This window comes from Caenorhabditis remanei, chromosome III (genome assembly GCF_010183535.1).
Source record: "Caenorhabditis remanei strain PX506 chromosome III, whole genome shotgun sequence".
NCBI classification, from domain to species: domain Eukaryota; kingdom Metazoa; phylum Nematoda; class Chromadorea; order Rhabditida; family Rhabditidae; genus Caenorhabditis; species Caenorhabditis remanei.
In genome coordinates, this window is record NC_071330.1 from 4,065,503 (window position 1) to 4,078,996 (window position 13,494).

The 13,494-nt window shown below is 39.5% G+C and overlaps 9 protein-coding genes across 9 annotated transcripts; 6 read left to right on the forward strand and 3 right to left on the reverse strand.

Annotated features, from left to right (window-relative positions):
• Positions 1–52: 52 nt before the first annotated feature.
• Positions 53–304, forward strand: GCK72_008982 (uncharacterized protein; the record flags this gene model as incomplete). Its single annotated transcript, XM_053727151.1, has 1 exon — positions 53–304. The coding sequence occupies one exon, from the start codon at positions 53–55 to the stop codon at positions 302–304; it is 252 nt and encodes an 83-aa protein (XP_053586728.1).
• On the reverse strand, positions 125–337 carry GCK72_008983 (uncharacterized protein; the record flags this gene model as incomplete). The annotated part of the gene is made up of 1 exon (XM_053727152.1): positions 125–337. One exon carries the CDS (start codon positions 335–337, stop codon positions 125–127), a length of 213 nt encoding a protein of 70 aa, XP_053586729.1.
• A 1,274-nt stretch (positions 338–1,611) lies between these two features.
• On the reverse strand, positions 1,612–2,694 carry GCK72_008984 (uncharacterized protein; the record flags this gene model as incomplete). The annotated part of the gene is made up of 2 exons (XM_003099428.2): positions 1,612–2,500; positions 2,615–2,694. The coding sequence occupies 2 exons, from the start codon at positions 2,692–2,694 to the stop codon at positions 1,612–1,614; spliced, it is 969 nt and encodes a 322-aa protein (XP_003099476.2).
• A 1,530-nt stretch (positions 2,695–4,224) lies between these two features.
• GCK72_008985 (uncharacterized protein) lies at positions 4,225–4,623 on the forward strand (the record flags this gene model as incomplete). Its single annotated transcript, XM_003099467.2, has 2 exons — positions 4,225–4,426; positions 4,472–4,623. The coding sequence occupies 2 exons, from the start codon at positions 4,225–4,227 to the stop codon at positions 4,621–4,623; spliced, it is 354 nt and encodes a 117-aa protein (XP_003099515.2).
• Positions 4,624–5,332: 709 nt separating this feature from the next.
• GCK72_008986 (uncharacterized protein) lies at positions 5,333–6,306 on the forward strand (the record flags this gene model as incomplete). Its single annotated transcript, XM_003099486.2, has 3 exons — positions 5,333–5,371; positions 5,547–5,816; positions 5,977–6,306. 3 exons carry the CDS (start codon positions 5,333–5,335, stop codon positions 6,304–6,306), a joined length of 639 nt encoding a protein of 212 aa, XP_003099534.2.
• A 349-nt stretch (positions 6,307–6,655) lies between these two features.
• GCK72_008987 (uncharacterized protein) lies at positions 6,656–8,872 on the forward strand (the record flags this gene model as incomplete). The annotated part of the gene is made up of 5 exons (XM_053727153.1): positions 6,656–6,825; positions 6,883–7,449; positions 7,494–7,644; positions 8,247–8,339; positions 8,474–8,872. 5 exons carry the CDS (start codon positions 6,656–6,658, stop codon positions 8,870–8,872), a joined length of 1,380 nt encoding a protein of 459 aa, XP_053586730.1.
• A 907-nt stretch (positions 8,873–9,779) lies between these two features.
• GCK72_008988 (uncharacterized protein) lies at positions 9,780–10,459 on the reverse strand (the record flags this gene model as incomplete). The annotated part of the gene is made up of 3 exons (XM_053727154.1): positions 9,780–9,830; positions 9,878–10,294; positions 10,343–10,459. The coding sequence occupies 3 exons, from the start codon at positions 10,457–10,459 to the stop codon at positions 9,780–9,782; spliced, it is 585 nt and encodes a 194-aa protein (XP_053586731.1).
• A 550-nt stretch (positions 10,460–11,009) lies between these two features.
• GCK72_008989 (uncharacterized protein) lies at positions 11,010–11,528 on the forward strand (the record flags this gene model as incomplete). The annotated part of the gene is made up of 3 exons (XM_003099405.2): positions 11,010–11,063; positions 11,119–11,212; positions 11,260–11,528. 3 exons carry the CDS (start codon positions 11,010–11,012, stop codon positions 11,526–11,528), a joined length of 417 nt encoding a protein of 138 aa, XP_003099453.2.
• Positions 11,529–11,725: 197 nt separating this feature from the next.
• On the forward strand, positions 11,726–13,449 carry GCK72_008990 (uncharacterized protein; the record flags this gene model as incomplete). Its single annotated transcript, XM_003099452.2, has 5 exons — positions 11,726–11,848; positions 11,902–11,990; positions 12,041–12,311; positions 12,430–12,918; positions 13,033–13,449. The coding sequence occupies 5 exons, from the start codon at positions 11,726–11,728 to the stop codon at positions 13,447–13,449; spliced, it is 1,389 nt and encodes a 462-aa protein (XP_003099500.2).
• Between the last annotated feature and the right edge of the window lie 45 nt (positions 13,450–13,494).

Below are 13,494 nucleotides of genomic sequence, written 5' to 3' on the forward strand. Positions count from 1 at the left end.
AATGATTCATGATCGCCAAATCGCAGTTTTTTCCAAAAATTTGCATAGAAACATGAGAATCAAAGGCTATAAATATCGTTCTCAATTCCCCAGAAATCCATCAGAAGTCTCTCTTCTGCTCTTCTCATTCCGAATGAATATTCTGACTCTCTTCATCTTCTGCCTTCTGGCCATCACTTCTCCAGTCATCGCTCGTGGACGTCGTTGCCGTTCGAGCACTCAATGCGACTACGAATCCGTCTGCTACGAAGGATACTGTTACACCATCGACGAGATGTTCGACAAGTTCCATGCAAAGAAATAAGTCATTTGACTGTTGTGTCCACGAATAAATCATTTGAACATTCCATGCTAGGTTACTTCATATCATTCCGTAACTTTGAAAAAGTAGACTATTCTGCTTTGGTGACCGGGTTACGGTAGTTTTTGTATGCTCCTGGGTATCCTTTCAATCAAAACACACATTGAGATAACTACAGACATTGTTAGAACGTCAATATTCAAAACTGTTACCCATTTCCTATAAATAAGAAAACTCGGAATAAGTTGTGGACTTGCGATGTGTCACATTCTTCAAAGGCTCTATAGAAATAGGAATTATTGAATCGGAAGCTTTTTCTGGAAGTCAGATTGATTTCTGTTGCAAAAACTTAAAAATGGCACTTGCGAGCATATTCCATAAGGGAATTTAAATTTTGAAGCGCTAAAAAAATAAAATTGGGTAGAGTGATCAGTTGAGTGTCTTAGGTGGAGAACGTTAGTCCCTCCATTTTTTCGACTCAGTATATAATCTTTATTTGTAGTTTCGAGAGTTATTTCTTCAACTCGTCATTATTCTCTAGTAATATATTTGTCTGTGCTCCATCCATGGTTTCACAAAATGTGGTACTAGATATGACCGAGTCCTATGGGGGATTGCATTAAGATTTTCTTGAAGATGTATTGCCATTCTGTTTATTCATAATGTATCGAAACAGTTAAAAATCATAAAACATAGAAAAAGAGAATTAGATAGACCAAAAAATTAACATCGCTTGAAAAATATTTCAGTTGTGGAACACACGAAAAGAGGTAAGATGTTTTACTAGGGAAGGCCCTCGACTCGGTTTGGAGTTATGGGACGTGACCTATATCATTGGAAAGCCGAGAGAAACGCTGATTCCACATTTACATTCAGTTTTTGCCCTCGAAGTCTGGTAATCGAGAAAACTGGGGTCAAAGTTAGAAAAAAATGGCAAACTATTGCATACTTGTCAACCGGGACGAAACGGGCCGGATCGTAACTCGCGTAAAAATGAATATTATGAGCTGAAAAATATACCAAAATGTAGATCTCGACGAGTTCTATGCCCATGACCTATTACGGGCCGGATGGCTATTCGTTAATGTGCCGCGGGCCGGGAAAAAGTGCCAAAAAACGCGAAAATGGCCAAAAAAGTCATTCTAGCCCGGCCCGCGGCACATTAACGAATAGCCATCCGGACCGTAATAGGTCACGGGCATAGAACTCGTCGAGATCTACATTTTGGTATATTTTTCAGCTCATAATATTCATTTTGACGCGAGCCTTCACGTCCCATAACTCCACCTTCACCTGGAGGCCTTCCCTAGTTAGTACAAAACATAAAAACGAACATAAAGAAAAGTTTCACAGTCCTTCATCGCAATCACTGCAGCTGTCCCTTCGTTCCGTTTGATCTGAACCATATCATTATCGTCAATTCCGTGGTTTTGACGGATTTCTTTCATCGACTCTTCACTTATTTCCAAGCATTCGATTCCTTTTAAATACACATTTTCCCTGATTAAATCAGTTGTATCGATGAATAGATTCATGTATTGCAGTCTTGGATTAGATCCATGGATCCAATGCTTGAGAAATCGATTGAACTGTTTTTGAGATATTGGACGGGATAATTCGACTCTCTCACTGTTAACCAATAAAATATCATCAAGTGAGACATCATCACGAAATACGAGATTGTTGTAGTTTTGAATGAAGAACTTCTGAACTTCACAAGCTTCTTCATATGGATTCCTTTCTAGAGTTAATTCGTTGGGATTTTTGAAATATTTCAAAATTTCCCTAATCCGGAATACAGTATTGTGTTCAAATACAACAAGGTGATCGACACTTTTTATGACATTTTTTAACGATTCCATTTCAAATCGCTCATTTCCGTGCCAGAAAATCACATTTGGTGGTTTATTACAACAGAACACTGATTGAATATGATCTAACCAGTTGTTGAAACTGAATGGAGTCGATGATCGAACTAATCTGTTTACATTGACAGAATGAGCAGAAATAGGTTGATTTGAGTCCAAATGAATCAATGCATCAACCGAATTGCTATAAAAAGTGAGCCCCATAATACAGGAACCAAAGTACACAGATACATCAACATCACGAAAAATGGTGATACGAACAGCGTGAGCTGTTGTTCCCAATGACGCCGCGACATTCTTAGTTTTCGTTGAGATTAGAGAGAATTCGAACCTGAAAAAATATTTTTCTGAATTCTGAAGTACAATCGAAAGTTCGAGGAAATATCTGCTTTCGCCCTGTCCCGAACGGTGTTAAGTATGCTCCTAAAATATGTGGTAAACTCACAATGGATCTATACTCAAATTCTTAATCACTTTGATGATGACATTCTCGGGTAGTCGAAATAGCGGAAACGTAGGTTCCATTAGATCTCCAGTTATTGATTCTTGTGGTTTGGGCAGAGGTTTAGGGAGAATAGTCGACGGTGTAGGCTGGGAGGTAATGAATGGAAGATGTCGTTTTGTTTGGTTTATCGAGAGGGTTTTGTAGACCTGTGCAAACATAGTGTGGAGAGAATGTGGACAAAGATACAGTACCGCTCAAAAGTGATTAAGTTTTGGTTTTTTTTCAGTTGAAAAGGTCCAACTTTGAGAGTGTGTCATAGTAAAACTAACTGTCCCACAAAATAACTTTTTATTGGATCAAACAGACCAAGAGTAGAACTCCATTTTTGTAGTTGACAACTTTATTGTACGGATGCTCCCTAGAGAATTATGGTCATTTTAAGACGACAGCTCAAAAATCACACTATTTTGCACTGAAATGGGTCGATTTTAGGGAGGAATCACTTTGACGATATGTGCAACAGGGTTGCATGGAATTCCGACTTCCGACTTCCGGATAAGAAAAATCACTTCCGACTTCCGACTTCCGAATAAGGGATTTTACTTCCGACTTCCGACTTCCGGATAAGGAATTTTATTTCCGACTTCCATTATTCCATAACTGTGGAATTTCCGAAAAGTATATTTCGCAGAAGTACTTGAAAAAATGGTCTAAAAGGAGAGAAAATTGGTTTTTCTTCATCCAAAACCTAATTTTCCACTGATTTCCGCCAATTTTATGATCTTTTCTCTTGGAGTTTTTGAATATTTGCGAAAAAATCTAATTCCGACTTCCAACTTCCGACTTCCGGGCGTTTTTTCACTTCCGACTTCCGACTTCCGGATAAGAAATTTTCACTTCCATGCAACTCTGATGTGCAAGGGAGCGCCCGTACAAAAATATTGTCAACTACGAAAATGGAGCTCTACTTCTAATCAGTTTCATCCAATAAAAAGTTATTCCGTGGGACAATTAGTTTTACTATGACACACTCTCAAAGTTGGGCGTTTTCAACTGAAAAGGGCAAAACATAATATACCTTTGAGCGGTACTGTAGATATTGTATTCCTTGTTTTTTAAAGAGTTTTCAGTCTGTCACAAAAAAAGAAGAAACCCAAACAAATTAATTGAAGTTTCATTATCTTTTTCAGATGTCTCATCGAATCTTCTACCTTCAACATCATGAGTTCATACAAATTTGGAGGATGTAGTGTTTTGGAAGTCACAAGTTCTTATATTCAAGAACCAGTAATCTAAGTGTTACCTATTCTCAACCAATCTGTGTAATGGATCCCATCTACAAGAATTTTTTGGCTTTCATAAAGTTTATGAGCTCTCGGAGCTCTCTTCTTTTTTGTTCGTTCTTCTTTTTCGATTCCCATTTTTTTTGTGAATGTCGTGAGTGTGCTTCCCCCTTCTTGAGCGAACGTCGTCATGCCATTTCCATGGATGTTTCATATCTCCATGGATTTCCCATTCGTGTTTTTTCATTCGACATTTCCATGTTTCTCTCTCACTTTTTACCTTCATTCATTTTCAATTTTCTTCCAACAATTTCAACAATTTGTGTCATGCCCAGACGATTCGAGACGAAGATAATGTTCCATGTCACCACGGATCAGTCGAAGGATGTCATCCGTCATAAGGTCGCTTATCTTATGACTCTCTTTGGTATCGCCGTGTTCACCACTGCCTGCTTCTTCAAGTTCGCCGTCGATGTCATCTTCTTCATGGCGACCATCGATTTGAGATATGCTCATTATTATATCTATGGTTAGTTGATGAGTGGGCGGAGCCTAAAGAAGGCTTTTATTCCAGGCGGAATCATCTACTTGATCTTCTCTATTGTTTTGATCTTCCACGTGTCTCGCTGCGTCGTCGAGCACACTATCGAATCGTTTGACAAGATTCAACAAGTCAAGGATGAGGAGAAGAAGTTGAACGAGAAGGCGATCATGGAGACGGTTTAATCCTCTTTTTGATGTCTAATGTTGATTCGAATAAATTATTCACTTGTTTGAATTTCTTAATGTGTGTAAACGCGCTGCACTGATAATTTTGAGTGTCGAGTTTGAATTTTTGATTTATACAAAAGTTTTTCTTAAAAGTTCGATTCTACTGTCGAAAAAATAAAGTTTCGACAAGGATTTTCAAAAAAAATTTCGCGGGCTGGAACACGCAAGCGCATGAAGTTCTGGGCGGAGCTTAAATTGCAAGCTTAATTAAGCGGCGCGGTTCTAATTCCAGTTGTTTTTTTCAAATTAAGAACCGCGCCGCTTGCAGTTTAAGCTCCGCCCACAAATTCATGCGCTTGCGTGTTCTAGCCCGCGAATTTTTTTTTTGAAAATCCTTGTCGAAACTTTATTTTTTCGACAGTAATGCTATTTATGCACATGCGCTCTAGTGTTCAGAGTTGAACAGTAGAGCGCAATTACGTCTCGCCCGTTTGAACCTCTTTGTGAATAAGATGTTTGAACTGAAAAAAGTACAGTACCCGAATTTTCGACATTTTTCCATCCGACACGATGTTGCAACCGCGCTCCAGCGAGATTTTCTGGAGCGTTGTTTGCAGAAGGAGGCTATTGATCTTCTGTGGTCAGTTGAGGACCTCTTGTTCTTCTACACTCATCCTTGATTCTTATTGCGATCGATTAGGTTCATTACTCGAAGGAATTCGAAATGCAATCAATTGAGGACGAACCAATTGTCGATGAGGCAGTAAGTGTTTATTAATGAAAGTTGTTTTTATTGCTCTGCTTCTGCTTTTTGAAGTGTGCAGAAGAATTTGAATTTTTGATGTTTATCCAAACCATCATCAATATCTGTGTCCCTCTGCGCGGGTCATTCCGATGAAACTGAGTTTGCGATCAAACTTGATTCGAACATTTTCCAGGAACTCCAATTAAAACGCGATAAATGCCTTGGAAAATACATGACGCTTCTGGAGAAATTTGATGAATCAATAACATCTGAGAAACCATTTGTGGAGAAGTGGACAGGACATTTCGGAGCATACGGTATGCTTGAATTGGATGAATTTGAGAAAGAACTGATTCAATATGAGAAGATTATACGGAGAACTGATGGAAACCCATTGATTTTGACAGAGTTACGCAGGCAACTTGTTGAAACTCTCGCTGAAGAGGCGGTGGAGAAGACAAAGGTATTTGATAGGTTGATACTAGCACGGCACGCGTCTTACAACCGCGCTCTACCGAAACCGAAGAAAATTGCTTTTTCAAGGGCATTCCGGTAAAGCGCAGTTGTAAGAACTGTGCCGAACTAATAGGTTAAAGTGATTTTTCAACAAAAAAAATTTGCAGGAACTCCAACTGAAACGTGACGACTGTCTCAAACGATTTATAAGTTTTATAGAAAGACTAAAGGAATCAAAGGCTGAGGAATCAATAGTGGAAAATTATAGATTCAAGTTAGCCAGTTACGATAGCCACCAATTGGATACTTGCAAAAAAATACATATTCAATGGGAGCCGATTCTGGAGCATGAAGAAAATTGGCGTAGAGATGAGCCAGAACGGCTCAGACAGCTTCAAGAGTATTATGCGAAAGCTCATGAAGAAGCCGAAGAGAAAAGGAGAAACACTTTTCGCTACAAAACTACAGCAGTCTTCAAACGAATCTTCAAAAAATAATGTATGTCTGTGTGTTGAGATTTCCGAATATATTATTTAATGAACCTTCTCACCTTCTTGTAATTTCCTGTGTAAACATTCGATAAACATTTGAAATTACGTATGTAATACAATTAAAACATATTTATTTATATTTCTCTCAAAAACTAAATACAAATTTCAGCTGCAAAACACCTTCCATAAAAAACTAATTTTAAATTCCCGCCTTTACGTTACTCCGTTCTCCCGCTAGCGCGTGTTGTTTACCGTAAATCGACATCCACGTATTTCCACGTTTACCGGGTTTCTCAAAGAGATTCTTCGAATAAAACCGACATTTCTCGAAAATCAAGAAAATAAAATTCCAGCGATGACAATACATCATCACGGTTCCGCAGAACGAAAATCAGCCGATGATTATTCGGATATTCCACGCGGCGAGGCTTGCAAACAGCTCGTCGAGCAACTCAACAGAAATTTGTACTCGCTAAATGCAAATATGCAGACAACTTTCAAGCAGATGGTTCATGTAGAAACAAGGTATGATAAATTACATTATAATCAAAGAAAGAACGGAAATCAAAACGTTTATTTCAGAATTGGTCACGAAATCTCACTATTATCCTCGTGCCTTCAAGAAAATATGTCAAAATGTACAATGCCATATGCTCCTCATGAAGAACAGCTTGTTCAGTTGGATTCAGCGAAGCGAAATTTGAAACAACTAACACGACTTCTAGATGCTCGTCAAATATTTGATTCCGAGGATGCTCATTCAGAGAAATTGAAGGATAGAGCTATAGATGACTCACTGCTTCCAACACTGGTAGCAATCGGAGAGAATTTGAAAATTATAAAAGAACTCGGCGCGAAACCTAAATTCGACTCTGAATCTTATCACAAAACTAAAGATCGATATTTGGCTTGGAAGGGTACGGAATTTGTGGTGAAATTCGACACTCCTGGAGGCCTAGACGATATTTTTGAGGCATTTACAACACTGAATTCGGTGAATGATTTCTACCGTCTCTACCAACATCATTTCGATCAATCTCTCGACACACTTCTCAATAAACATTCCGGAGTTGAGGAGAAAAAATCTCTGAAGGAAATTGGAAGTGCTTTTGTTTCAAAATCAGCAGAACACTTCAGAACTCATATTGGGTAACTTTTCTCTCAAAAATCACCGATATATCGAAATTTTTCAGTTCTCTCTGCAAATATTGTGAAGAGACTGAAGCATTCACGCGACTTCTGGACGCGTGGAAGAATTTCGTGAAGAATGGAGCGTTGGAGAAACTTTTCGAGAATACGATGGAGAATTACAGCAATTTTGATTTGCTGTCGGATTTGAAAGCGGTGAGGAAGTGTAAAAAGTGGGAATTTTAAGCTAATTTTCGGAAATTTACATACTTGTCCAGGCCCGGCCCGGCCCGAAGGCCCGGATGTTTTACCGCCAAAGTTCAAATTCTTTCAAACTTTTTGAAAATGTTCGAATTTTTTTGGCGAAAAAGTCAACTTTTCGACTATAATTCAGAATTATAAGAAATTATGGAAAATCATCAGAAATGGTCAAATTTTCGATGAAAAATTTGAAAAAAAACGGATAATTTTTAGAAGCCGGGCCGTGCCTTCAAAAATTTTCCAAGACCCGTGCCTTGACAAGTATGATTTTTTCAAATATTTAATCAAACATTGGAATATAAAACATACAGAAAAGTTCCCATATCAAAAACCCAGAAAAGCATACTTGTCAAATCACGGGCCGGGCCCTCGGAAAATTTCAGGGCCCGGGCCGGCCCGCAGGGCCCGCAGCAAGCTTTTTTTTCAATATTTTGACGGGCCGGCCCGGGCCGGGCCGGGCCAGCCCGGGCCGGGCCGGGCCGGGCCGGAAGATTTTTTTAGCGGGCCCGGCCCGGCCCGTGACAAGTATGCAGAAAAGTTATTTTTCTATTTTCCAGATCGTCAACAAAGCGTACGAAGAGTTCGAAGCGAACGGTGGCACCAATGTCGATGAAGACGAAGAATCGATTGAGAATATCGAGAGAATAATTGTAGATGGTCTAATGGAAAGCGCGAAAAAAACCGTTGGCAGATAAATTGAGGTCTATGGTAGAACCACCACCGCTCAATTTTGTAAGTTATGAAATTTTGATTTCATTCCTTTATTTCAACGATATATTTTCAGAGATCGGTAGCAGAAGTGATGTCGAGTCTCGAAAACTTTGCATATCTCCTCCGTGAAGTCTCTCATCAACTTCTCGAAATCTACTCCGACGATGATGGTCGAGAATTCATGATCTCTATTCTCAAACCGATTTTCACTGATTACACTATGAGATTGGGACGAATGGAAGATAATTCTGCACAGAAAGTGAAGTTAGAGGAGTATTTGGAGAGAATTCAGCTATCTGGGCAATTGTCGATGATTGTTGATGAGTACAAAGAGCAAACTGAGATTAAGACAGGGCAGGAGCTGAAAAATGCAAAGAAATGGATGAATGAGAGAGTGAAAGACGCGATTCGGGCTAGTCATCGATTTGTTACGGATAAAATGCCAAATCATGGGGTGAGTTGGAAATTTTGAAAGGAAACTTGGAACTCTGCGCAAATGTTCGTACGGAAATATATAATTTGGGGGGGGGGGGGAGGGGGAAGTGGCGGGCCGTTGCAGACGAATAAGAATGATCACAATTTGAATGTAAAATGGAGAGAAAATTGGTTGAAAATGACTTAAAAGCGGCTGAAATCGGCTGAGATTGGCTGGAATCGGTTGAAATTACATAGGAATGGGAAAAGTGGCCAAAATTGTTGGACAATGACTTAAAAGGGGCTGAAATATCCGAAATTTATCAGAAATTATGCTGAAATCAAGCTATAATCTCAATTATGAGAAAATTTGTACTAGAAACTAGACTTTTTTTCACAATGATTTTTGAGAATTGTTGAAATATTGTGTGTTTTCCAAATTTTTCAATCAAAAACTCGAAAATTTGATATCAAACAATGTTATAAACCCTGTTTCTGAGATTTTGAACTTTTTTGAGACTTGCAACGGGCCGGGCCGGCCCGAAATCAGAATTTCTCCGGCCCGGTCGGCCCGGTAGTTTAGTACTGAAAAATATTCTTAAACACGATTTTATGTAGGTTATGTAGGTTTTTGAAGAATATACTTGAGAAAAAATATTGAAAATTTTCAGAAAATAATATATTGCAAAAAATTGTAGTGTAAAAGGTTTAAAAATTCAAATCCGGGCCGGTCCGGGCCAAAACCGACCGATCCGGAATTTTAAAATCTTTAGGATGCTTATCTGTTTTCTCGGGAAAATGATATGATCAGATGGCAACAAATAAGGGAGAAAGGAGAAGAAACAAGTTTACTTTCAAATTATGATAAAATATAACTTATGGTCGAAGGTTATCAACAAAAATATCGATGTAAATTTAATTAAAACTAGTATACAGCGATTATGAAACATCGGTCGCATCGATGTTTACACCTTAGCATCACACATTCTCAACGACTTTGCAAGCTCCACTTGCATCTGAAAAAACTGATTAGAATGTTGACAGAGGGAATGAATATGGTCACCTGTCTGAATTTCTCGTATTCATCTTCTCCACAAAGTTCAATTATTTCTGTTTTCATACAATCTTTATCTCCAAACAAATCGTCGCAACTCTCCTTTCTGCCATTCACCAAGATAGATGGAACATCTTCTGGCTTGATACCTGGGAATGGATTGTAGTCTTGTGAGCACGTGGAGTTGCGATCATCCAGCTTCTTGCCACAGCTAGAGAAATCGTTGACTATGAACTTGGCACTTTTGCATTCAACTTCAACAGCAATGAATGCAACTTCCACTTCCGATGTGAAACTTTTCAAACATTCAAAATCAGATCTACATGTCGAGAAGAATTCACAATCCTCCAAATATGCCTTTTGTTTTTCAACGTCCAGTCTTTTGTTTTTGTAGTTGTTCCCAATTTCTGTCATGTTTTGGAGAGTCTTAAAATGTGAAAAGTGGAAAAATGATCGATTAGAGGCTACACTTACAAACAAACATTTGGAAATTTTCGGGCCAATTACTTCAATGGCACACAAGGATGTCGGTTTTCCTTCAGTAGTCAAAGTAAAATAAATGAATGGAACGAGAATAAACAGCCAAGACATTTGATAAAATGAAAGAGAAATTGAACATTTCTCTAGTCTTATCAACTTTCATCGAACCTGAGTACTTTTTGGGTGCTGATTGAACAATTACAAAAATTTGAAACCTTTGAACAGATACCCATCTTGTTCAGAAGTTGGTTAAATTGATAAGAAGTTAAGTTTTGAAACTTAAAGTAGACATACATTTGTTTGTTCCAAAATTGTTGAATTTGCTTTTGGCTTCGAGCAATGTAGGTTGATAAATGAACCATGACCTCTAAAAGCAATTGACTCAAAACTTACGGCTGCCGAGACGTGGAATCGCTTTTTTTCAATGTGTTGCCATCAATAGCAAAGTTATTCAATCCCAAAAATACCGGGAAGTTTCTGGTTGAAAAATATGAATACAAACAAAGTCTGAAAACTTCAACACACTTCTAAAAATACAGCTGAAACCATCTTTCTTACTGAATTTCTCAATTTCTGACCAATTTTCCATCAATTTTAGCTCAAATCCCGTTTTTCATTATACTTATTTTTTCAGAGCGAGGTATACAAGGAGAGTGTTGATATGCCGAAGTCTGCGCTCCCAACTCCACAAGATTTCGTCGTCACTGCCACTCAGGTAAACAATTTTCAGATTTTTCAGATAATTCCAATCAGTTTTTTTTTTCATTCAGAACCTCCTTCATCTCCTCCGATTCTGGGAAGAAGCACTGGGACATGAAAACACAAAAATCGCCTTGGCAACTCATGTTTCAGATATGAATAAAGGTGAATTCAGGACTAATTTCAGTTAAATCCAGGAAAATTGTTTTTAGAATCATCTGAAATCCCTGATGACGACGCGATCTTCGCCGCAGTCCTCGACAAAATCGCCAGTCACGTCGTCAAAAAACTTCTTCAATCGATCAACGACGTCTGGCAAACCGATGGAAAAACGGCGACACTCTCGAAGGGACTCGTCAAAGAATTCCTGTGTGACGCTGAATATCTTCGTGATGCTTTGGTCGATCTTCGTGCTGGAACTCATAGTAATCTGGATACGACAATTGAGAAACTGAGGGAGCAATTGAAGACAATGGGATGATGATAATTATGCTAATTATTTATGTGATTATTATAGACTAACCGGGTTGTACTTTATTGATTGGTTCATTTGTTTAGATGAAATTTATTGCACTTTTTCTATTTTTCGACGTGACCACGCCTTCGTCTTAATTCTACGTACACGTAGCCCATCTCCACCCCTTCTGTAGTTATTTCACACTATCCTCACCCCCGAAAATGTCAAAAATCGAAGATGGCGGATCGAAAAAATCACTAGTTAAAGTAAAAAGCAAAGTTGAAACTGCAGTGGAAGCAAAGTCGAGACCGGTTCGCTCGGTCAAAAAAGAGCGCGTTGTGGCAGTAAGTAGATCAGAAAAGGAAAACTGAAAATTCGAATTTCCCGCCCGGTTCAGGTGTCTCCCATGAACAATAACCGACGTCTGAGAAACAAGTCGAACATTTTAAATGAGCGGGATGAGCGTCCCGGTGGGATTATTAAAGAGTTAGTTGGGGAATTTTGAATTTAAAAATTCAAAATTTTAAATAATCCAGCAAATCCCAAGTCCATTCGATGGCGAAAACTCAGCCGACATCCGAGCGTCCGACTCAAGACGAGAAGCAACCTGTAGCCTTATCCAAGAAGAATTCTGAAATCCAGGCGGCCCTCGAGATTCAGAATCGTCTCGCGAAAAAGTTGACTCGAAATTCTGAAAGACGTCGGAAGCTCGCGCATACTATGGAGACGACCGCCCAGAATCGGACACAGGAGAGAATTGATTTCGTGGATTTCGCCAATCGACACTACACTGATATGCAAGGAGGGGTAAGGATGTGGCCGCGTGGCGCAGGTGGGAGAGCGCAGGGTTAGAATGCCAAGGGTCTTTGGTTCGGGTTTTGGTGCTGGCGAAACTTTTTTTCTCTTTTATCTTCTTGTTTTTTAGGTTCACAAAATGAAATATACAAAAGAAGAATACGAGAACGTCATCTACGAAGCTCAAACTATTTTTGCCTCGGAAAAAGCGCTCGTTGACATCGACCCTCCTTGCATTGTGGTCGGTGATCTCCACGGTCAATACAATGACTTGATCAACATGTTTATTCTACTGGGACGTCCTCCAGAGACCGTTTACGTCTTCACCGGTGACTACGTGGATCGTGGAATGATGAGTTTGGAGTGCATCATGCTCCTCTTCACCTATAAAATCTGCTATCCCGAGAATATTGTGTTGCTACGTGGTAATCATGAAATCGCGAGGGTCAATAAGAAATACGGATTCTATGAAGAGTGTCTTCAATCGATACCGAAATATGGGGAGGAGATATGGGCGATGTTTCAGCGATGCTTCAATAATCTGCCGATTTCCGCGTTGATTGCCACGAAGATTTTGTGTATGCACGGAGGATTGTCACCTTCTTTGATCACACTAGATGTGAGTTGCTCAAGTGGTTTACTGGTTAGCGCGCTATAGCCAGAATCGGAGGGTTTTTGGTTCAATTCCCCTGCCCATCAAAACATTTTTGCTTTCTTATTTTTATCTTTTCAGGACCTCCGCAACCACCCAAAACCGATTCGCAACCCATTCCGTGGAATTGTGAACGATATGCTCTGGGCCGACCCGGATCCATCTGTCTTCGAATGGAAAACGAGTGCACGCGGCTCTGGATTCATTTTCGGCACCAATGTGATCGATGACGTGTGCACTCGTCTCGGCGTCGAGCTCATCATCCGAGCTCATCAGATGTGTTTCGACGGATATTGGGTCGTTAGCGGGAAGAAGTTGATCACTATCTTCTCGGCTCCCATGTACTGTAACCTCTACAAAAACGCGGGTTGCGTTCTGAAAATCGATGAGACTCTCTGCGTCCAGATGGTCGCTTTCGTTCCAGAATCGGCGAAAGTCGAACAAGTGATTGAGGAGAAGAATCGAGTATGGGACGCTTGTTTTGACAATATCGATTAGAGAGATGGGAATAAATTAAATTTTCGGAAAACAGACACAACACTA